Source organism: Heloderma suspectum, chromosome 10 (assembly GCF_057233095.1).
Source record: "Heloderma suspectum isolate Gila_16-S chromosome 10, 16-S_ref, whole genome shotgun sequence".
In the NCBI taxonomy this organism is placed as follows: Eukaryota; Metazoa; Chordata; class Lepidosauria; order Squamata; family Helodermatidae; genus Heloderma; species Heloderma suspectum.
In genome coordinates, this window is record NC_139467.1 from 44,939,713 (window position 1) to 44,962,557 (window position 22,845).

At 48.8% G+C, this 22,845-nt stretch overlaps 1 protein-coding gene across 2 annotated transcripts in view; it reads right to left on the reverse strand.

Moving 5' to 3' along the window:
* Positions 1–21,423, reverse strand: part of STK40 (serine/threonine kinase 40) — a 32,993-nt gene extending 11,570 nt beyond the window's left edge. Inside the window, exons 1-6 of one of the 2 annotated variants that reach the window (XM_084816208.1) lie at positions 21,330–21,423; positions 10,377–10,490; positions 8,859–8,944; positions 6,988–7,131; positions 5,966–6,193; positions 5,605–5,657 (exon numbers count right to left, since the gene is read on the reverse strand). In XM_084816208.1, the coding sequence (XP_084672334.1) occupies positions 5,605–5,657; positions 5,966–6,193; positions 6,988–7,131; positions 8,859–8,944; positions 10,377–10,490; positions 21,330–21,333 (629 nt within the window). In that variant the 5' untranslated portion in view covers positions 21,334–21,423. Of the gene's footprint in view, positions 1–5,604; positions 5,658–5,965; positions 6,194–6,987; positions 7,132–8,858; positions 8,945–10,376; positions 10,491–20,731; positions 20,757–21,329 lie in introns of those variants that run through there. The other variant, XM_084816209.1, reaches the window with a different exon arrangement.
* Between the last annotated feature and the right edge of the window lie 1,422 nt (positions 21,424–22,845).

Here is a 22,845-nt window from a genome sequence, read left to right on the forward strand (position 1 = left end):
CAGTTTCGACTGCCTTGCTCTTAGTCCACACCATTCTGCACTTCTGAGGAAGCAGGTGACAATATGCCTGCGCTGTATAGCAAACTTAATTCTGTAGCCATCTTGAATGTAAAAACCTGCAGGGGCACAAATGCTGAGCCTTCCAGATATCTGCTGAACCTGAATTTTTCTGTATCATTCTTCTGAACGCAACTGAGAATCTTATTTATACAAGCTATTTATACTTGCGAGGTCGTTCTAAATCACAGCCTGATCTCCCTAAGTGATTAAGCCTTTGGGAATGGTCCACTCTCAAAGGGAAACTCCTGAGGATTTGGGAGAGAGTCAGGAACATAGAAAGCTGCCTTATAATGAACTGGTTTGCATGATGGATAAAAAGCCGCGGTGGCTTGTTAACCACGCTGCACGTGCCGGGGGGAACAGCATAATGACCCTCAGCAGGGCAGCTTGTTGTTTCATCCAGCCAGGGTGGCTTGCTGCCATGGGTAACAAGCCACCCAGAACACTACAACAGCCCATGGGTTCTGGATGGCTTGTTACCCACCGCAACAAGAAACCCTGGCCTGGTTCCCACAACACGACAAGCTGCGCTGCCGAGGTAATTAGGCTAATCCACCAGCACGCACGGTGGGGGAACTACACCACCATGGCTTATTTCTCCAGCCATGATCATGCAAACTGGGTCACTGACTAGGTTCGCATGATCAGGGAAGGAAACGAAGCCATCGTTACAAACCACTCCACGACCCTAGAACAAGCCATGGCTTCCGGGGTGGTTTGTAAACCCTCCTGCTGTGCACCTTCGCAGGGTTCGGATGACACGATAAACCGAACCCAACGAGGGTAATTATAGTAAGGATGTGGCATGCGACTAGCACATGCAGGGTGAGAAAATAAGCTATGATGGCTTATTTTCCTTCTCCGATTGTGCACACCAGGCCACTGAGTCAGGCCCTTGGTCCAACTAGCTCAGTATTGTCCACACTGACTGGCAGCTGCAGCTCTCCAGGGTTTCAGGCGGGAATTTTTCCAGTCCTACCTAGAGATGCTGGGGATTGAACCTGGGACCTTCTCCATGCCAAGCGGGGCTCTGCCACTGAGCTACAGGGACACAGATTTTTGCACATTCCCACAATAAACAAAAACAGAATTAAATTAAACTGAATTATGCAGGTAGCAAAATCCAGCTTTTTTGATTCATCAACCTTCCAACTGTGATACTCAGAGTTAGGATTTTGCTCTACAGCAAGAGCTAGATTACTTTTAAAACTAAATGTAAGTGCAAATGTTCTACACTGCTGAACATTTATGCTAAGCCAGAGTGCTAGAATTTTGTATTAAAAATGATAGTCCCATCTTTCTACTCAAGACAAGTCTCTCCATTCAAGACTGGTCTGTAACAACATGATTAACAATCACCTTGTTGTGGCGAAGGGGCTTGCGTAACTCAGTGAAGCCATAAGCTATGCTGTGCAGGGCCACCCAAGACGGACAGGTCATGGCAGAGAGTTCTGACAAAATGTGGTCCACTGGAGAAGGAAATGGCAACCTACTCCAGTATTCTTGCCAAGAAAACCCCATGGAACGTATCACAAGGCTGAAAGATATGATGCCGGAAGATGAGCCCCTCAGGTTGGAAGGTGTCCAATATACTACTGGGGAAGAGCAGAGGGAATTTCCAAGCAGCGCCAGAAAGAGTGAAGCGGCTGGGCCAAAGCCAAAAGGACACTCAGCTGTGGATGTGTCTGGGGGTGAAAAGAAAGTCCGATGCTGTAAAGAACAATATTGTTTAGGAACCTGGAATGTCAGATCAATGAATCAAGGTAAGCTGGAGGTGTTCGAACATGAGATGGCAAGATTGAACATCGACATCTTGGGAATCAGCGAATTAAAACGGACAAGCATGGGTGAATTTAATTCAAGTGACCATCATATCTACTACTGTGGGCAAGAATCCCTCAGAAGAATTGGAGTAGCACTCATAGTCAACAAAAGGGTGGGAAAAGCAGTACTGGGGTACAATCTCAAAAACGACAGAATGATCTCAGTATGAATCCAAGGCAAACCATTCAACATCACAGTAATTCAAGTCTATGTCCCAACCACTGAGGCCAAAGAAGCTGAGGCTATGAAGACCTACAACACCTTCTAGAACTAACACCAAAAAAAGATGTCCTCTTCATCATAGGGGATTGGAATGCTAAAGTAGGAAGTCAAGAAATCACCGGGATAACAGGCAGGCATGGCCTTGGTGTACAAAATGAAGCAGGACAAAGGCTAATAGACTTTTGCCAAGAGAAAACGCTGATCATAGCAAACACTCTTTTCCAACAGCACAAGAGGCGACTCTACACATGGACATCACCAGATGGTCAATATCGAAATCAGATTGATTATGTCCTTTGCAGCCAAAGATGGAGAAGCTCTATACAGTCAGTAAAAACAAGACCTGGAGCTGACTGTGGCTCAGATCATGAGCTTATTATCGCAAAATTTTGGCTTAAATTGAAGAACGTAGGGAAAACCACCAAACCATTCAGGTATGACCTAAATCAAATCCCTTATGAATATACAGTGGAGGTGAGGAATAGATTTAAGGGATTAGACCTGAGAGACAGAGTGCCTGTGGAACTATGGACGGAGGTCCGTAACATTGTTCAGGAGGCAGCAACGAAATCCATCCCAAAGAAAAAGAAATGCAAGAAAGCAAAGTGGCTGTCTGATGAGGCTTTACAAGTAGCTGAGGAAAGAAGGGAAGCGAAAAGCAAGGGAGAAAGGGGAAGATATACCCAACTGAATGCAGAGTTCCAGAGAATAGCAAGGAGAGACAAGAAGGCCTTCTTAAATGAACAATGCAAAGAAATCGAGGAAAACAACAGAATGGGAAAGACTAGAGATCTTTTCAAGAAAATTGGAGATATCAAGGGAACGCTTTGTGCAAAGACGGGCATGATAAAGGACAAAGAAGGCAGGGACCTAACAGAAGAAGATGAGATTAAGAAGAGGTGGAAAGAATACACAGAAGAACTATACAGGAAAGTTCTGAATGTCCCTGATAGCCATGACAGTGCGCTCACTGAACTTGAGCCGGACATCCTAGAGAGTGAAGTCAAGTGAGTCTTAGGAAGCATTACTAACAACAAAGCTAGCTGAGATTACGGTATTCCAGCTGAGCTATTTAAAATCCTAAACGATGATGCTGTTAAAGTGCTGCACTCAATATGCCAACAAATTTGGAACACTCAACAGTGGCCACAAGACTGGAAAAGGTCAGTTTACATTCCAATTCCAAAGAAGGGCAATGCCAAAGAATGCTCAAACTACCGCACAATTGCACTCATTTCACATGCCAGCAAGGTTATGCTCAAAATCCTACAAGCTAGGCTTCAGCAGCATGTGAACCGAGAACTACCGGAAGTACAAGCTGGGTTTAGAAGAGGCAGAGGAACTAGAGATCAAATCGCCAACATTCGCTGGATCATGGAGAAAACAAAAGAATTCCAGAAAAACGTCTATTTCTGCTTCATTGACTACGCTAAAGCCTTTGATTGTGTGCATCACAACGAACTGTGGCAAATTCTGAAAGAGATGGGAGTACCAGACCACCTTACCTGTCTCCTGAGAAACCTGTACGAGGGTCAAGAAGCAACAGTAAGAACCAGACATGGAACAACCGATTGGTTCAAAATTGGGAAAGGAGTATGACAAGACTGTATATTGTCGCCCTGCTTATTTAACTTACATGCAGAGTACATCATGAGAAACGCCGGGTTGGATGAATCACAGGTCGGAATTAAGATTGCCGGGAGAATTATCAACAACCTCAGATTCGCAGACGATACCACCCTAATGGCAGAAAGCAAAGAGGATCTCAAGAGCCTCTTGTTGAAGGTGAAAGTGGAGAGTGCAAAAGTTGGTTTGAAACTCAACATTAAAAAAACTAAGATCATGGCATCTGGCCCCATCACTTCCTAACATATAGAAGGGGAAGTAATGGAAGCAGTGACAGATTTTATTTTCTTGGGCTCCAAGATCACCGCAGACGGTGACTGTAGCCATGAAATTAAAAGACACTTGCTCCTTGGGAGGAAAGCTATGGCAAACCTACACAGCATAGTAAGAAGCAGAGACATCACCTTGCCGACAAAGGTTCATATAATCTAAGCTATGGTTTTCCCAGTAGTAACGTATGGCTGTGAGAGCTGGACTATAAGGAAGGGTGAGCGCTGAAGAAATGATGCTTTCTAACTGTGGTGCTGGAGAAGACTCTTATGAGTCCCCTGGACTGCAAGGAGGTCAAATCAGTCAATCCTAAAGGAAATCAACCCTGACTACTGCTCATTGGAAGGACAGATACTGAAGCTGAAGCTCAAATACTTTGGTCACCTAATGCAAAGAGAAAAGTCACTGGAAAAGACCCTGATGCTGGGAAAGATTGAAGGCAAAAGGAGAAAGGGACGGCAGAGGATGAGATGGCTAGATAGCATCACCGATGCAATGAATATGAACTTGAGCACACTCCAGGAGAGAGCGGAAGACAGGAAGGCCTGGTATGCTATGGTCCATGGGGTCACGAAGAGTCTGACATGACTTAACGACTGAACAACAACCAACACACAAATGGAAGAAAAGCCAGCCACCAACTTATAAGGAAACAGAGAAGGCAGTCAGACAACCAAATGCTGTCCAGACCCAAAGCAAACAGAAAGTTTTAAATCACTGCCTAAAACTCTATATAGGAACTTGATGAACGAAGCCAGGGAGGGTGTACAAGATCTGGGTGCTACCATAGACGAAGCCCTGTTCCCCATGGCCACACACCTTACCTACAAAGGCATGCACATGAGGAATAGGGTCTTAACATATGGGCAGGCGCACAGGTGAGGAAGCAGTCCTTAAATGATGCTGGTCCCAAGCTGCTTAGGCCTTTAAACAGCAGCCCTGTTTGGCTGTGGCTCTTCAAGGTCTTACTACCCAGGGTCTTGCCAGAGCTTTGAGCCACAATATGCTGAACATGAGACAGAGTGTAAGCAACAGGCTCAAAAACCACTTGAGAGTTTTTTTTAAGGTGTGACTGGACTTATGTCAGTGACATTCCTGACTGTGAACCGTGAACCCTAAGTCGCCTAAGTGTAAAGGAAGGGAGAGGGTGGTGGCATCTCCTTGAACTTAGGCTCTAACGATAAAACTGGTTGGCCTAGTCTCACTGGTGACTGTCAGAAAGTCACCCCAGAGCGGTTCCACAAATGACTAGGCTGTGGAGTCACCTAGAGCAGTGTAGGTGCCAGTATCACATTTCTAGGTGGATGGGTGAAGGACACACCTGTCTCACCGCCTCCTCCAGAGCTTCCTTCTATCTCCTCCCTGAACTCCTACAGAAGACCCTCAGTGACTACTCCAGCTCCAAAGAGAGAGGAGAGGGGCAGACTGAAAAGTGAAAACTTCCTAGGATGATTTTTGACAATCTGGGGCCAGCAGATTGTCAAAAACCTTTCTCCTTTCCGTGGTGTGCAACCTGCAGGAACTCCAACAAACCATTCACAGAAATCCCTCCAGCAGGAAAGAATGTCCTGGGATGAAAAAACAATTGCAAAACAAGCTCACCTTTTGTTCAGCACCATATTCCCCAACTTCAAGTCTCTGTGCACAATGTTCTTCTGGAAAGACAAAGGAGAATTTCTACCATTAGAGCAAACAAGATTTTGAGCAATATAGAATGCCAACATTTTCAGTACAAGATTCAATTCCTCCTCAACCCCCGCCCCCCACCCCAGTTGCAATAGCAGAAAATGCAGAAGCCGTCACAACCGAATGCTGCTTTACACCAAGTTCTGTCTCGCTCAACCAGCGACCGGGCTCCTACCCAGCAGAGTCCCTGAAAGACCTGGCTACCCCTAGTGCAGCCCAGGCATGGCAGCTCCCAGGCCCCACATCTCCCTCGCAAAGGAAAGCACAGGAACTGCACCTTGTGCAAAGCTTCCACCACCCGCACGACGTCGTAGAAGATCACGACAGTCTCCCGCTCGCTGAGGCGCTTCTCCTTGATGACGTAGTGCTGGAGGTTGATGAGGTCGGCTGTCTTGTCGCTGAAGTCATGGGCACAGAGGCAGTCCAGCACCAGACAGATTCGCTTCTTCATTTTTCGGACCATCCTGCTGGATTCTAGGTCTTCCACAAGCTCACAGGCTCGGTCCTGCATAGTCCCAACAAGTGTGGGGGCAGAGGTCAATTAAATAGGGGAGAGGAGGGCTGGCTTTCCCATCAATCAGCAGCTGACCTCTACTTGCATGGCTACCAGAAGGCAACACCACACTCCTGGTCGCCACATTTCCTCACGTCTGCCAGGAAAGGTCATAGCCAGCACCCAACTCTACACTTGTTTGATGTGATCACAGGCACAGAATAGACAGCCCAGTTACAACCTTGGATTTCAGCAGTCTCCTTTCAGCCAGTCCCTAGCGCAGCAGCGGCGGCAAGACAGGCTGGAGATGCCTTCTTGCCTTTTTCAACCATGTGCTGAATCCACATATTGGGCATGGGGGGGCGGCACTGAGAAAAGCCCTCTTAGCAGAAGCATGGAATTCCTCCCAATTTGCTAAGTTTTTGCCAAAGGCAGAGTTTGAACGTCTGACTGAAGAGCACCCTATGCTTGCTTGGGCCAGCAGTAGCCAAATTAGCACAGAGGGACATTTCATTGTAACAGTATAATGAGGAAACATGGGAATTAGGTCTGGGGCATTCGCAGCCACTGCAAGTAGCAGCAGCAAAAGAAGTGGATGAAACTGTGATCGTTGGAGAAAATGTGGATAACTGGCTGGAAAGATCTTTTGAGGAACAGGGGTCTAGGCTTTAAGAACACAGGTCTCTTAGCTTTCCAAAAGGCAAATGCTAGCAGAGCATGCAGGCAGCCATGCTGGGCACATGTGCACAACTCAGGCCAGTCATTGCTGCCAAATGCCCAAAAGTACTAAGGATGGCTATGCTTACCTGGAAAAGGCCATGGTGGTGAACCACCCCATCCTGGTTGTGCAGGAGGGAGAGAAGGGAGTACTCCGTGTGGAGCAGCATCTTGCCCTGACGCTCTTCTTGGGTTTCTGTGCCTTTGTCATTCCTGTCCTCCAAGGTGAGGATCTTTGGGAAAGGAAGCAAAGGGGGAGGGGGGGGAAGAGCTGCATTTCTTCTCAAGAGAGCCAACAAGTTCAAGTCCAACATGGTGGACACCTTTCTTGAGGCCTGCCAGGCTCCCTGCTCCTCCTGGGTTTTAATTACATTCTGAATAGTACTACTATGACTACTAAAAATAATAATAATCACCCCACCCCCACGGAAGACTGGCATGTTGCAAAGCAAAGTGATGGCTTCCAACACCATCTTTGTTTCCAAGAATGCCCTTGGGCCCCACATGGGCCCCAGAGGCATTCTTTGGGAAAGAACAATGGTGTGTGGCTGCAGTCCAGCGGGTCCAGCTGACCACAAAAAGAAAAAGTTACACTAGGAGTGGCAGGGAGCATGGTGGGGGAGAGGCACTAAAAGGCTGGGGACTGAGGGGGATGTTTTGTCTTTACCATGGCAGTGGTTTGCCTTTGTGAGAGTGTGAGCATGTGTGTATTAGCTTGGTTGATTTGTGGTGCGAATGGGTGGGTGTTTTGCCCCACCTCTGCCCTGTACTCAGTTTTTTGGCCAAAGTTTGCCTTCCATGAAATGACCGTTCGAGCAGAAAACTGTGGTTTCAAAAGAGTCTTTTGTGTTCTGAAGTTCAGATTCCATCTCTTTCTTGGGCAAGTTACTTTTCTTTTAGTCTAACAAATTTGCCTTCTGGGAAATGGGTGTTTTTGACTGACTACCATGGCAGTCATTTTGTGACTGGCCAAGCCCCCCCGCCCATTTTGTGAGAGCACCAATGACACACTCCCAAATTTCCAAATGTGCCCACTGACCAAAAAAGGTTGAGGACCACTGATTTAGAAGATTAGTAAATGCTACTTTGTTTCAGAGGTCTTGGTGTGCTTGTTTGTTTTGATGTGGCCACCGAACTTTAAGAATATGTTTTGATTTTGTTTGCCGTATGTATTTGTAATTTTAAAATGTTTTGTCACTAGACTCTACACAGCTGTGTTTTAGTGAGATATAAATCCTACTAAAACACTTCCAGGTTAGCAGGCATGGAAAATACCTCTCTAACTTGTATTGCTAGTCAGGGTGGGCAGCCCTGGGTTAGATCGACCAGTGGCCCAATTCTTTGGAAAACAGTGACAGATACGTGTAAGGCAGTACTTGAATCTTAAGACCAACGGCAGTGGCCCTGATCCGCATCCCACATGAGATCAGACAGGAGGGCAGAAGATGCAGGGCCTTCTTGCTGGTGGTGCCAAGCTGCTCTTCTGCTTTAAGAACAATTCTTTGATGCAGCTTTTAAAGGATTGTTTGCTGCTCTCTTATCAGTTTTAGATTTATTTCAGTTGTTCTTACTGTTAGAATCTTTTGTAGATGTTTTGAATGCTATGTGAAAAATGGAATAATAGCAAGAGTAATAAGAGCCCAGAAGAACAAAGGAGTGACTGGGGAAGGCAATGCACCTCTGCTTGTTCCACAGAGCTTTCCCTCCCCTAAGACCTCTACTATCCTTGCAGACAGTGAGTGGCACTGCTCAGATCATCTCTAGCCAAAAGCTGAAGTGGCCTAAGGAGAGCTGCATCACCTTCTCTAATCATAACTTCCTTTGCATTTTCTGCTGTGGCTTCGGTCATTCAATCAGCACAATCATGTCTGCTAGAGGAACAGACAAGGCCACAAACTGCAGCCGCTTCTGAAATCTCACCAGTTCCCCTCTAGAACTGAAGCTTCCACATGCTGCTTACCTTGAGTTGGTAGAAGTCGTCTGTTCCATCCTTTCTTGCCAAACACTGGACAATGCTAGGCACCGGGGAGTTGCCCAAGCGAGGCCCTGGAAACACAAAAGCAAAACAAAAGGCTTTGCTTCTTCTGACTCAGTGGGCCAGTTTGCACGACTGCAGGGTGGTTAATAAGCAATGATGGCTTGTTAACCACCCTGTGTGTGCCAGCTGGATTTATATAATTACCCTCGCTGGTATGGCTTGTTGAGACATCTGAACCCAGCAAGGGTGGGAGGTTGGGGTGGTTAGTAAACCACCCAGCAACCCTAAAACAGGCCATAGGTTCTGGGGTTGTTAACCACCCCTGCTTGCTGGGCTCTAATGTCAGAAAAAGCTGCACCGGCGAGGGTTAATATGTAAATCCAGCTAGCATGCAACTGGTACACACATGGTGGTTAACAAACGAACCAGTTCAGTGTCTACCCTGGTTGCAGTTGGTGGTTTGATTACCTATCCATATCACCAGGAGGTTGCCCTTTTCCTGCCCAGCATAGATTATTTGCCTTTTCTTAAGCCACAGAAAGCTTCAAAACAAGGCAGACCCAAAGCTCCCCCCCCCCCCGAACAATACAAAGAAGAACACAACGACCATCTCCACCAGAACTAGAGCTTGGCAGAAGTGCTTTGCACAAAAGGAAGAGGATAATTGCTTGGTACAACACCCTGGGATCTTTGTGATTAAGGGCACAAAGAAATAGTACGTAAAACAAACAAACAGACATAACATTTCTCTCCTGTGCTTCTGCTCTTCAGCATGATTTAGTTCCAACCACTTCCTGCCCTTTTAGAGACCACAACCCAATCTGCACGATTACAACAAGCCATGGCGCTGTGTTGTGAGCCACAGCACATACCGGCTAAACAACCCTCAAATAACCCTACAATAGCCCACAGGTTATCTGAGGGTTGTTTAACTCTCCAATAAACCATGCTGCCTGGGTTTGGACAACACAATAAGCAAATCCCTCCTGGCATGCACCGTGGCTTGTATAAGCCACGGTGGCTTCTTGTGACTGTGTGGACTGGCCCCATGGCTTGAGCTGTCTTAGAAGGGAACATGGTGGGTGGAAATGGGAGCTGGCAGTAATCCCAGTGGCAACAGGAGAAGGGTCTTGGAAGGTCTTTGGCCACCGGCAGAGGAAGGGGGTGTTATGGTCAGGATTAGATCTTTGCTGCAGTTCCATGGGACACAGAATTCTGATCCCTCAAATTCTCAGCTTCCTTCCTTCCTTCCTAAAGGCAAGCTTTTATGTCTTCTGGTAGTGAAAACAAGCTCAGCAGTGGCTGGGCAATGCCTGGGGAGACTTCAGATGCCAAAGTGCTGGCTGAATGTGACTTCTAGTTTTCAAGGAGGGAAAGAGGCTTCAGTGTGCTGCACTGCAGAAGCAGAATTCATTCTGCAAAATAAGTCATGGAAATGTAATTAAGCTGCATCATTTAAATAAGCTGCAGAATAAGCACCCAGTCTCCCCTCTTGCTTACCGAGAATGAAAGGCCCGGCCCGCTTGGTGTTGTTGCTGGAAACCCCTGGACAGAGAGCCTTGGCAGATGTTTCCCCACATCCTCTGTCAGATGCTCGCCGCTTCATTCTGAGTTCTGGAAAGTGAGAGCAGGCACTCCCTGTGAGGCACGAAAGGCGCTCCCTGACACTCAAGCCTTTCCCATAACAGTGCATGCACACCTCCATTGCCTTGAGCAATGCTTAGCAGTTTCTACATACAAACAACTGCAGCTCACTGAAGGCTGCAGACAGTCAAGGAGAGATGAGCTAGCTGGGGTCAAGAAGAGCTTTGTGCAATATCAAAGCTCATGTCACAGAAACATCGAACAAAGAACTTGGCCATGTCTAGTGGTGCGGACTTGGGGATGAATTTGTTTCTACACCCAAAGATTTGGCTCATGCTTGTGAATCAATAGGTGAAACCCAGCCCTTCTTATCTCGTCACATCCCTTGCCACCAACAGTAGACAGGCAAGGGAGAAATCCTCCTCTCATCTGTATACTGCTGCCTCTACTTTCCTCCTCCCCTTCCATCCATCATGACAACAGCTCAGGGAAACTGAAAGGAGAATCAGTACAGGCGATCGACACACTTTGGGGCTGATTTGGGGATCCCAGATGTCAAGCTGACACAGCCTCAAATAAGGGCCCTGCTCTGGGAACAATTACAAGAACGGATCCTCCTATCGCCACTAAAAGGTGAAAAGTTGTCCTTTATTTACTTTCTGCCAGGGCAGCCTCTGCACATGCCACGCCACACTCGCTATTCATACAGGTGCTTGCTCAAGGCCACGCAGTCCTCCCGAGGCATGCGAGGTACAAAGGTACGTATTCTTGCACAACTCCCAGACAAAGCCCTGGAGAACCTGCACGCAACTGGTCTATGAACACAAGTGCAACAGTTTCACCTACAGCAACTGTCAGTCTGTTAGGGACCACTGGAGCTTTGCGACTGCAGCTGGACACCTGAGTGCTCACAAATGGCACTTTACATAGCTTGTGGAAACAGATTAATTATGCAGGAAGCGAAAAGTACAAAGTAATGTATGAACCCTTCTTAATGTAGAGGTTGAGTAAAACAGGAAAAGCATGCTGCGATAGAAAAGCCATACTGGATCACCAAGAAGTTGAGACACTTGCACTTAAACATTCTACGTGTTTTCTGGCCTTGAGTCAGGGGCTCCGACAGACAGAATCAACATTCCAGGTCTGATGATGAACTTGTAGTGGCTGCAAACTGAAGCACTAGCTGATATTTTTGTGGAGCCAACCCCATCGCAGCTTTTGGACCCAAAGAGCAGCTGACTTGAGAATACCCAACATCCTTTCAGGCACCACATCCAGGTAAAACCCAAGCCTTTCTGGAAACAGCCTTTGGAAACAGAAGATTCTCTCTCTCTCTCTCTCAAAAGAGGAATTTTAGAATGAGTATTGTGAACCTATTCAAGCCTCTGGCAGCCCTGAACACCAACCCGAGACTGGAGCGCTCAAGTGGAATGTGACACAGGGAAATACAAGAGAAGTTCCCACGCTGCTGAAGCTGACAGGCACGCAGAGCAGATGAATCACTTCTCCCTGGAGACTCCTGGCAGGCACCATTTGTCATCAAACTTGAAACGTCAGCTGCTGCTGCAGTCACAGCAGAACCAAGGAGAGACGCCCAAGCGGCAAGGGGCCAAGGGAATCTCCCAGAAGCGTTTTATGTTCAAGCAAAGAGAAATGCGAGTCCACAGAGGAATCCCGCCAGTCTCCCTCCTGATCTGCTAGTTCATGGGGAGGAAAGCCAGAAGTGGCCAGCAGTGGCCTGCCCATTTCTTCCTCTCCAGCAGCCATGCCCGGCATACTGCAAGGATTTAACTGAAAGGTCAAGATGTACCATGTAGAGCACAACGTAGAGGGATTGTGAAGGAGGACCATGTATGCTGCCTTGGGCTCTTTGCAGGAAAGGTGGGATATAACTATAACAAATAATAAATAAGGGGAGCAAATATACACAAAGATATTTAACTGGCATATTTTAATGTATGTCTTTGAAGTTCTGTTGTGTCTTTTGAATGGGTCTGTGACTGTATAACCCCCCCCCCCCCCCCGAACTGAATAACTACTCAGGTTGCAGAATGCAACTTTTCTAGGCACCAAATTTGGGTATTTTGGCCTTGGTCACAAACAAGCAGCTGTGAAAGGGTGCAGAGGGCAACACAGAGGGCCAATTATAAGCCAGATGTTCTCCAAGTTTTGGCCCTTTGCTTGGATCTGGCCATCTCTAAGGAACAAATGTAAACACCTGCTTTGTTACACTTTTCATGGCCTACAAAGAGCCGCCAGTGTGAAGCAAAGCTCCTTCTGTTATTGAACAGAACACATTGAACACGTTGGCTGCCTGCTCTTGGCTCCCTTTGAGTGTGCCGAAGCTGCAACATCCCTCTGAAAATACAACTGTGCTGCAAGTTCAGTACAACAAAACCCCATTTCAAAGAGTACCAAAGCCCAGCTATCGAGAAGGACCAGGGCAAAGCCAAATAAAGGGACCTGTGTGCTCGCTGCAACATTTTCAGGGTGTTGTTAGGGAAAGACAAGACAGCACTTAAAACATTGTAGTGAGTGAGGAATTTAGGCTCCAGAAGTTTTGGTTAAGGGCTCGCTCCACCCATAAACAGTTGCTATAAAAATTGTGCTAAGAATGACGAGGCAAGAACAGATCATGACTGCTGAAACCAGAAATATTGGCAAGTCCTAGAAGGAAACCTGCAGGGAATGTTTCTTATTCCAGGTTGAATGATAAAATAGAAGCACAGGAGAAGTTGCTAAAGGCAACAACAATGCCATTTACTGCAGGAAAAGGAAGCAAGTAGATATGGACTATGGACAAAGACAAATATGGCCTTGTAGGCCCCTTCCAACCCTACTATTCTATGATTCTATTCTATGAAATACTGGGATAGACAAAAGGAAACTCAACGAAGTACTTACTGGTCTGGACATAGCCTAAAGAGATCCTTCTGCCACTCCTATTTTTTGCCTCCAGGATACATGAGGATCCAAGGACCTGCCAACAGACCACCTGGCCCAGTACTGCTGCATGTCAGGGTCTCAAGGCAGAGCCTGGTCTCATCCCAGCCATCCTGAGATGCAAGGGACTGAGCCTCAGACCTTCAGCATGCCGACAAAGTACTCTGGGCCTGAGATCTATCTGCCACACAGATACAAACTGGATAGACCATCACATACCAAGGAAGGGGAGCAGCAGATAAATGCTGAGCAAAACTATAATGATCCTGTCCCAATTTGGATTAATCTAGATGCACTAGAAATCACTGAAGTTGTCCTTAATTACTGAGCAGGTGGGAACTGTTCAAGACATCCCTTCCATGTCAAGAGAGCAGCTCTCGAGCAAAAATATCAAGTAGAAAACCTGTCAGCTTAGGGGATGCATCAGGACAATGCAACTGAATGCCACATGAAAAGGATACCTCCCATGTCAAGTTAATGGCTGTTGGCCAACGAACAAGTGCTCCTGGACAAGTGCAACTGAGGCAGGTTTAACCAACAAAGAGCTGCCTTGGAACAAAGATAGGCAGCAAGCCAGTGCCAATTTGTCCTAGACCAGGGCACTCAGGCCAAGATCCTTCCCTAGCCAATGGCTATGGGTTGGGAAAGTATTTCAGAGGCTGAAGCACCATCACCAGGGCCTTTGGAGATAGCAAATAAAATGTTAGGCTAATTAAATATTTGGGATCTCTAGGCACCAGCATGAAATATTTAACACCAGGTGCCTGGGATTTTTTCAGCCCTGAAGAAAAGCTAATGCAGCAGCAACACCTAACAGAATAGCCAGGATTTTTGGGAAACCAGAGGTCAAGAAACACCAAAAGGCTTTCATCTTACCCTTGCCTCCAAGACAGGATCAGCCACACTTCAGTCGCTTACTCACATAAACCAGATGAACCATGGGTAGAGGGCAGAACTGGGCTGTCCCATGGAAGTACCACGTGTATTAGCACAGCCAATAAACTACCTTCCAGGCACTGGATTTCTTAATCCATTTTTTTTTATCAACGTTCATATTAAGAACGTTAATATGTTCTTAACGTTCATTAAGACGTTAATGAACGTCTTAATGTCTTAATGTTCATTAAGACATGCTTAACGTTCATTAACGTTCACCACAACTTCTCACAACACATTTGTGGCACTTTTTAGTATTAATGCAGAAAAGGTAGATACAAGATATAGTGCTGGAAGTTTTAAAAAGACAGTTTTGCTTTGGTTTTAAAAAATAATCCAAGATGGTCTCAAAAATACTCTAGGAAAGGTCAGGAGAGACTCCCCCACAATAAAAGGTAGGCAGAGTGGAGTAATCTGCAGATTCTGGAGTAATAAGTTTCACAAGATAGGACTTGGGACATTTTATGGTACTGATGAAATTGCTGCTGTTGAGAGTCACCAGCCAGAGCACACTGCTGAAGGCCTGGGTTTGTTGCCTCTAAAACAGAACATCCTCTGGCACGCAAGAACATATCCGCCACATACACACACACCTCCCAGTTTTCTCCATCTTGGCAGTGTAGTCAGCATCTCTAGCTGGAAGATACCTCTGTTACCTAATAATCTGTTTCCAATGCTTTCAGCGGAGCCACTGGAGCGCACAAAATGCAGAGCAGGCTCACTTACACTTCAACTGTATATCTGTTTTATGCCAATGTCACTATCGTGGCTTGGCTCCCCCTGGGAGCTGTAGTTTAAAGGTGCTGAGAATTCTGTTAGAGAGTTCCTGGTCAGCCACACAGCTACAGTTGCCAGAGTTCTGTGGTGGGAAAAGCTGACTAAGAAGCCAGTTGAAGTCTGCAATGTAGATATGCCATGATTGATGGGATCTGTTAAAGGACCTCAAAGTGACAAGCAGGTTTCACTTTCAGCCTTTTGACACATGACACATTCAGCAACAACTCTGCAGCAGGAATGTGTAGGTTTTGTGTGCTGCACTGCTACACAATTGATGACCCAGGGGGAGGGAGAGAGAGAGAGAGACAGAGAGAGACACACACACACACACACACACACACACACACACAGATTTCACAAGGACACAAACCATGAGGACACAACTATTACAGAAAGCACCCCTTACTGCTGAAAGCATTCACAGAGAGTGTCAAGCTCTCATTGTTCCTGCCTATCAGACGCCATGCATCAATCTTTCGAAATGTTGGATGATTCTGTTATAAGAATGTTTGTCAGAAGGCAAGAGAAACTTCTATCACCCAAAATTTCAAGAAAACTAATTCTGGAAAAAATTGTACGTTCACTGAGATATTACATAAAGACACAAACTCAAGGGTGAAGTTATTCCCCAGTGGCAAAGTGGGGTGGGACATTTACCCATTACTTTATTCCATTTTTAGAAATGTACTGTTTCATAAAATTAAGTAGTAACTTAATGAATGAACCCAATACAAGTCAAATTCAGTGACTGGAATGGATACTAGTCTAATCCAAAAACCAAAGTTTTAACTTAATTTTAAGTTTAATTTAACTTTTTTCAGGTGACTATACCTAGGAAGCACATATATTTATGTGCACAGTTCTTCAGGCAAATTAATATGTTAACAGTTGTCAGTACCTTCGAGAAAGCCCCATTGGGCTCAGCAGGAGTTACATCTGAGTAAAAATGCATATGATTTGCTGTTAAGATCCAAATAATGTTAAGGAAGTGTATGTGTAAGATTGAACTGTAAGGTTTTAAAGTATTTATAAAGTATTTCAGTAAAAACAATTCCCAATTAAAGCTTTGAATTTGTTTGAATACATCAACATTTAATCTACACTAAGTCCACTTTATTAATTCCCCATCCCCTACATCTAGTATTTCATTTCACCTACTTCTGGCTACTGAAAAGGCTTTTCAGATATTTATACAGCATGTAAAATTAGTGTGGCAGTTTTCATTTTGTTTACTAAATGTAAGTCAACTAAACATCCTGAAGCAGATCTCTATAGATTTACTGTAGTGGAAAAGTTTCCAACTCAGTCTTTTCCAGAAGACTCACATCATTGTCTGCAGAATACTACTTAAGCAAGCTCCAGATGTTGTTCAAACGCAAAAGCTCTGTTTTCCTAAGGACATCCCTAACCCAGTCGGCCATTCCCTGGACAAGCTTATTTTAGAGCTGTTTGCTGGTGGAAGGTATGTGAGCTATGTGGGCTTGGCAAGTTTAGCTCAGAGCAAGCCACAAAGTTTACCTCCCTGACCAAATGTGGGCAAGGAGACCAGGGCAAGTGGAGGAAGGCTACAGCACTCCAAAATAGCAAGCCAGTCTATTCATGATACCGAACAGCTGCACCTTTCCAACCTCTCCAAAGCTTGGACAGGAGCCAGAGTTCAAATCGAGACTTCAACCCATCACAACTTGCAAGACTGAGAAGACCTTCTCAGAAGTTTTTTGACATTTGGCATCCATGACCAGTTTCAAAGCAAGAGTTCCTTTTTCAGGCTACTGTCTGCATTCAAAGGCATCCATGTGCCCTATGGGGCCACAGACTGAATGTGACATTCAAATCTAAGCTCCCAAGAACAGCAGCTTGTTTCAGGTGATCCCTCAGCTTCAAATCCTGATTTTTCAGTGCCTGCCAAATTGATGCTGTATATCTTTTCTAACACACTGAGCTCATACAGAAGAGCCAATGCCACACTCCTCTTGCACTTGGCACATGTAAAAACCCAGAAAGAAGGGGACAAAACTCAAATGTATGAACCTTTGGAGGAAAGGTTCACAGACAAACCAAGTCCTGATAAAAAAAATGAGATCTCTCCTGACCAGACCACAGACAGAAAGGAACATGGAGAACCACAGGCAGCACACAGACCTCTTCAAGTGGGTCAGCTGTATCAAAATATCTCCATGCCAAAGTTTCTAGGGGAACTGCTCATCAATGGCAAATAACCCCAGGGATGTGGCAAGTTGTGCAGGCCTAGAAAATGGCCGGAAGGTGCATTTCTATCTCTGAAGCTAAGCATGTCAGGATCTGACTAGCGCACTTAGATACCCTTGCATCGCCACCTTTGGGCTTCCTGCAGAACAGGCAGCTTACAGTGGCATTGATTCATTTGGTTGCCGCCAAACCTAGAGGGAGTAACCTTGGCCTAATCACAGCCTCTGTGCTGTGTGCACCAGGCCCCAACTCTGGCAACTGTTTCAAGAGAGGTTTCTGCACCACAGCTTGCTCAGTACCAGACACTTTGTGTCTTCTCTGCTGCGCTTTGCACATGGTATGCTTGCCATTTTCATGTGGAGGGGCCAATGTTCAGTGGCAGAACCTATGCTTTGCATGCAGAAAGCCTCAGGTTCAAGTCGAAGCACCTCCGGTTGAAAGGCTGGTAAGGCCCAGGACCTTGGAGAGTGGCTGCCAACTGGAATACAGTACATAGTCATATGTTAGATAGACCAGTGTTCTGACTCAGCAAAAGGCAGCACCGTCTATTCAAGCACATCAGAAGCCAAACAGCCACTGGCAGAAATAGTGTACTTATTTAGAAGTTGATACCTATGATAAATGGGGAAACCTTTGAAAAATATATTTATATATGGATTTAGAGCTCACAACAGTCACACACACACTACTTTGGGCTCTGCTACAATCACAACTAGAACCATTAAAAAACAAAAGCTGGAATTCTCATATTTCCAACAGGACCCCCCACCCTGAGAGGTACACTGGATTGAGTTGTATGTTGCCCACCACAGAACACATAACGAGATGCAACCCACTGGATTTATGTACACTAGCCTGCCTTTCATTTTATCACTCACTCGTGCACATGAAGGCATAGGAAGCCACATTCATCACCTCCTACAGCTACAATTTAGCACTTTGTTTTCACAATCAGCAGCTCTATACCTGACTGACTCCTCAGTAATTAAAGACCTCAAGCACAGAAAGTGCATGCTAGGTGTATTTATTATGTCCATAAATCAGTTCCTCCCTCACCCAACTTCCTGTCAGAATTTCAGAGCTTCTCTAGGTTTCAAAGAAGTCACTGCAAATCCAAGGAAGATTTAAAAAAAGGTACCAAGGCTTATAAGGTGCAAAGATTCTGTATCAGGTGAGCAGAATGCCAATGAGCGCTACAATTACCTTCCTGAGTAATATCACCATCTGGCTCTCCCACAAGGCTAATGCTTGCAGGAAAGGACAGTAAAAATGGATATTGGATTCTTCAACCTTGTTCTGAATCAGAAGCGATGGCAGCTACCCTTACAAACCTGGGTTGTGGCCTACCACAAAGCCACAGCTTAAGTTGCAGCTTTATGAACCTGATGAACAGTGGAAATATTACTAAAGAAACAAGCACATGAGAAGCTTCAGATTCCAAGGGAAGAGCTTGGGCCACACAAGAAGAGGCCACAGCTCTGGATCCCCCAGGCCCACCTTACCACAGGTTCAGGCAAGCTTGCCCTCTCAGGGAGGAGTTGTTTTGCAGATGAACTGGGGGCAGAACAGAAAGAAAAGGCCTAGACCGGAACACATAAGAGGGCAGGACCAAAGAGAACAGAATGGAGTGTCTCTGAACCATTCAATGATCCTTTGGGGCTGGAAAGTATTTTTGATTTCCTGGCATCAAAACCTGCACAGAGCCAGAAAATAGTTCCATTTCTTGGTTGTTGTTGTTCAGTCGTTTCCGACTCAAGCATCAAATTTCCCAAGAATTATTGCAGTCCTATGTAAATGGCACTTTATGTGCCTACAAGCAAACTGCCTATGAGTGAATTGCTTTCATTGACATCAGTAGAGAAAATGAAAGGGCTGCCCAGAGGACACAGCTGAGAACCCCAGATTCCGAGGAAAGGGCAAGTTTTCGCTGCCTCAACATTCTTCCCAACTGCAGACCCACAAATTTCTCCTGAGGAAGTCAATGAAGCCATGTCTGAAAGGAATGAACTCTTAATATGGAAAGTGTTGCACAGTTATTATTTTGTATCATACAACATGATTGCTATTATTCCCATTTGAGGAAAACTAGCAGAGCATACTGGCTAAGAGCTACACATGAGGAAATCCCTGGCTCAAATCTCACCACTGCCATGAACTATTCAATGGCCCCTGGCAATCTATTTTTTTCTTCTCAGCCTCACTCCTACATTAGCAACATGGATGTAATAGTACTGATGTATCTTACAGGACTGTCGAGTGAAGTGCTTCAGAAACTCTAAAGCACTCTAGATATGCTTAGCAGAATCATTAACAGACAGGATAACTTGCCATGGCAGAGGTGGGTATGCCCTCTGTCCAAGCCCAACTCTCTATATGGGACCACAAAAGGTTTGAGCCTGGACAGTCTTGGTGACACATCTCCTCAGTGGGCAACAAACAATGTTCTCCTGATGGCGCTTTTACTCAAGAGACGAACAGTTTGGTTCTGTACAGGCCAGGTGTGCCTAAGTCCACTGATTTCACCTAACTCTGCACAGCATCAGGCTCTTCGTAGCTCAACTGTCACCCTTAAACACACATTGCTTGCATTTATTCAGAAGACCACTCTCTTTTGCCAAGTCTGTTTGCTCTCTATGACTGCATTCAGGGCTCGAGCGTTTCCCGAGTACTCCCTTCCCTTCCCTTCCCTCCCGTCCCCCACATGCTTAATGCCACTGCAAAATAGCCCTCATATTTAGTAGCCTTTCCTCCATTCATCTGTCCAATCCAGTGAAATCAATACAGCAGGAGCCAGGTGGCGATCTCCCAAGCAGGAAGGGATGGTGGAGAGGATTATGACATGCTTAGAACACCCTAAGCTGCATTACACATCAGCCCCGAAACCGACTAGGCACAGCCCAGCAGAAAGACAGCAGAGAAGCTGAAACGTGCCACTCTCCGTCGCCTCGGAAACAAAGCAAGCGGGTTTGGGGGGGGGTAGGAAGAAGAGACTGAGGAAGAAGCGATGTAAGGCGGGGAGGTGTGGCCATCAGGAGAGAGGAAGAAGAGTGTGTGGGGGGGAGAAGACTGATTGAATGATCCCCCTCTCTGATATAAAGATTTTTGGAATGGGGTCAAGGGGAAAACACTGCCCCCCAATTAGGGGGAGGGGGTTAAAAGGGCATGAAGGCCTCCTCCCTAAAGTCCACCTGCAAACAGGATGGGTGCAAGAGAAGAGGGGCCGCTGGAAGCAACTGACGACATCACTAAGTGGGGGGGCGGCACGTTTCTGGAATGGGGGAGCAGCAGCCTATTTTCTGGTAGCCAAAAGCTGTCATTTAACTCGACATCAGTTGAAGGAAGAAACCGCTCCTGGGGCAAGTGCATGTGAGGGGATGGGGAGAAAGAAGAGGGGTGGCCACCATTACCTGAAAAGGCGGCAGGGGTTGGGGGTGGCTTTTTTCTGGTCCTGCTGACCTTGGCAAAATAGAGTTTCGGGGGGCCCCTTTCCTCCCTCCACAGCCCTGTATTCTGACGACAGGCCACGGGCGGTAGTGGAGGAGAGGCAAAGTGGCTGCCTCGATCGCAGGTTTCTCGGGGCAGGGGTCTACGTACGAGGGGCCTGCCTCAGCGGGGGGGGGAGGACGGAGGGGAGCAGCAACGCGGAGAGGCCTTTCTGGACTCCCCACGGCCCGGCCTGCGCCCCCTCGCCCCGGTTTGGCTGCGATCCTCAGCGCCCGCGGCTTCCTCAGGAGGAAATCCCGACGAGGGGTCACTCCTGGGAGTGTCCCCGGCAGGAGCACGAGGAAGAGTCCGGCGAGCGGGCGGGGGGCCGGGCTAACAGCGCGACCGGGGCTTCCGCAGGAGGCGAGCGGGAGCCGCGACGGGAGGCTGCGGGGGGCGGAGGGCTCGTCTTCTGCAGCAGGCCCCCGCCCGGCCCCGCCGAGCCAGCCCGGGAAGGGAGGCCCCGGGCCGCCGCCCCGGGCCCGCCCGCCCGCCCCGCCGGCCGCTTCCTCCGCTGCTCACCCATCGCCGCCGCCTCCGGGCCCGGCCCCGCCGGCCACCGTCCGCCTCGCCTCTCCCAGCCAACTCGGGCTCTCCGACTCCGCCACTTGACAACGGACGTGACGCGGCGCCTACGTCGCGGCCGCCAGCCACGCCCCGGCCCCTCCCACTCCAAGAAACCAACCCGCCGCCGCCGGCCGCCTTTTCTCCTAGACGCGCGTGCCCGCCTCAAAGATGGCGACGCCGAGACTCGCCTTTCATTGGTTAAAGGGGGAGACGGGACAGGTGGGCAGGGCTGACGGTCTAAGCGTTCCTGGGATTGGCGGGCGCAGGAGACTCCCGCCTCTCCCGGCTGGGGAGGAAGCGCCTTACTTTGCCTGGCCCCGCCCACCTCTCCCCTCCTGTAGCCAATGAGGCGAGTCTCGGCGAGCGTGAATGAAAGCCAGCGCGGAGCCCGCCCTGTTTCGAAGGGCCGTTTCGCCCGAGCGTGATGGACAGGCGCTGGCTTACGCCCCCTCAGCTGGGATCAGCGATTTGTTCCTAACGCGCCCCCGCGCCTCTGCTCAGCGCGCGCGGCGCAAGGGCGGACGGCTCAGTTAAGACGGAAGCGCGCGGAAAGCGCGGACTCTCCTGCGGAGCCTCCCTCGCGGGGCCGCCGGGGGGCGGGGCTCAAGCAGCAGGCCGCGCCCGCCGCCGCCGCGGAGCCCGGAGGCCTGCGGAGCTCCCGCCGCAAGGCCTCCTGCGCGGCCGGCGGAGCCCGGCCAGGCCCGGCGCCGGCTCTCGGGGCCTCGCGGAGCGCGTCTGCCGGGCCGCCCGCAGCGCCGCGAAGGGAGGCGGGCCGCCGCGCGGCTTCCGGGGAGAGGCAGGGCGCGCGCGCCCCCGCACCGTCCCCGGCCCGGCCCGGCCCCCCGGCGGCAGGCGTCCCGCGGGGGCCTTGGCCGGCCTCGTCTGCGGCAGCCGCGCCGCGGCACGGCGCCTGGCGGGGCAGAGCGCAGGCGGGAAACGCGCCGCCCGCCTCGCCGCCGCCGCCGGGCGCGCCTGCCGGGTCGCCTCGGCGCGAGCGGCCGCCCCGCGCGCGCGCTCCTGGCCCCGGCAGCTGCGCGGCGCGCCGGGCCGCGGCCTTGTGCAGGCGGGCGGCTCCGGGCAGGTCAGCGGCGCCTCGGCCCGGCCCGGCCCGGCCCCGTGAGGCCGGCGAGGTGGCGCTGCCTCCGGCCCCGCCACCTCGGGCTCGACGCGCGGGCAGGGCTGCATCCTGGGCGCCAGGGCGGCGCGGGGCCAGAGCCCGCGCTTCGGACGGGATCCCGGAGGCGACCTGGCGCGGGTGGCAGGCCGCCGCCTCCCCTCGCTTCTGCGGCCCCAGGCAACCGGCGGCTGGCGCACGCGCCTTGGGGGCGGCGGGGAGCTCCCTGCCCTGCTCTGGCCAATGGCGGGGCCAGGCTGGCGGCACAGCCCCCCGCCTTTGGGGGCACAGCGGGCTTCCTTCCGCCCTCTTTATTCTGCTCCTGCAAGCTATGGGCAGCGGAGCTGGGTGCGCAGC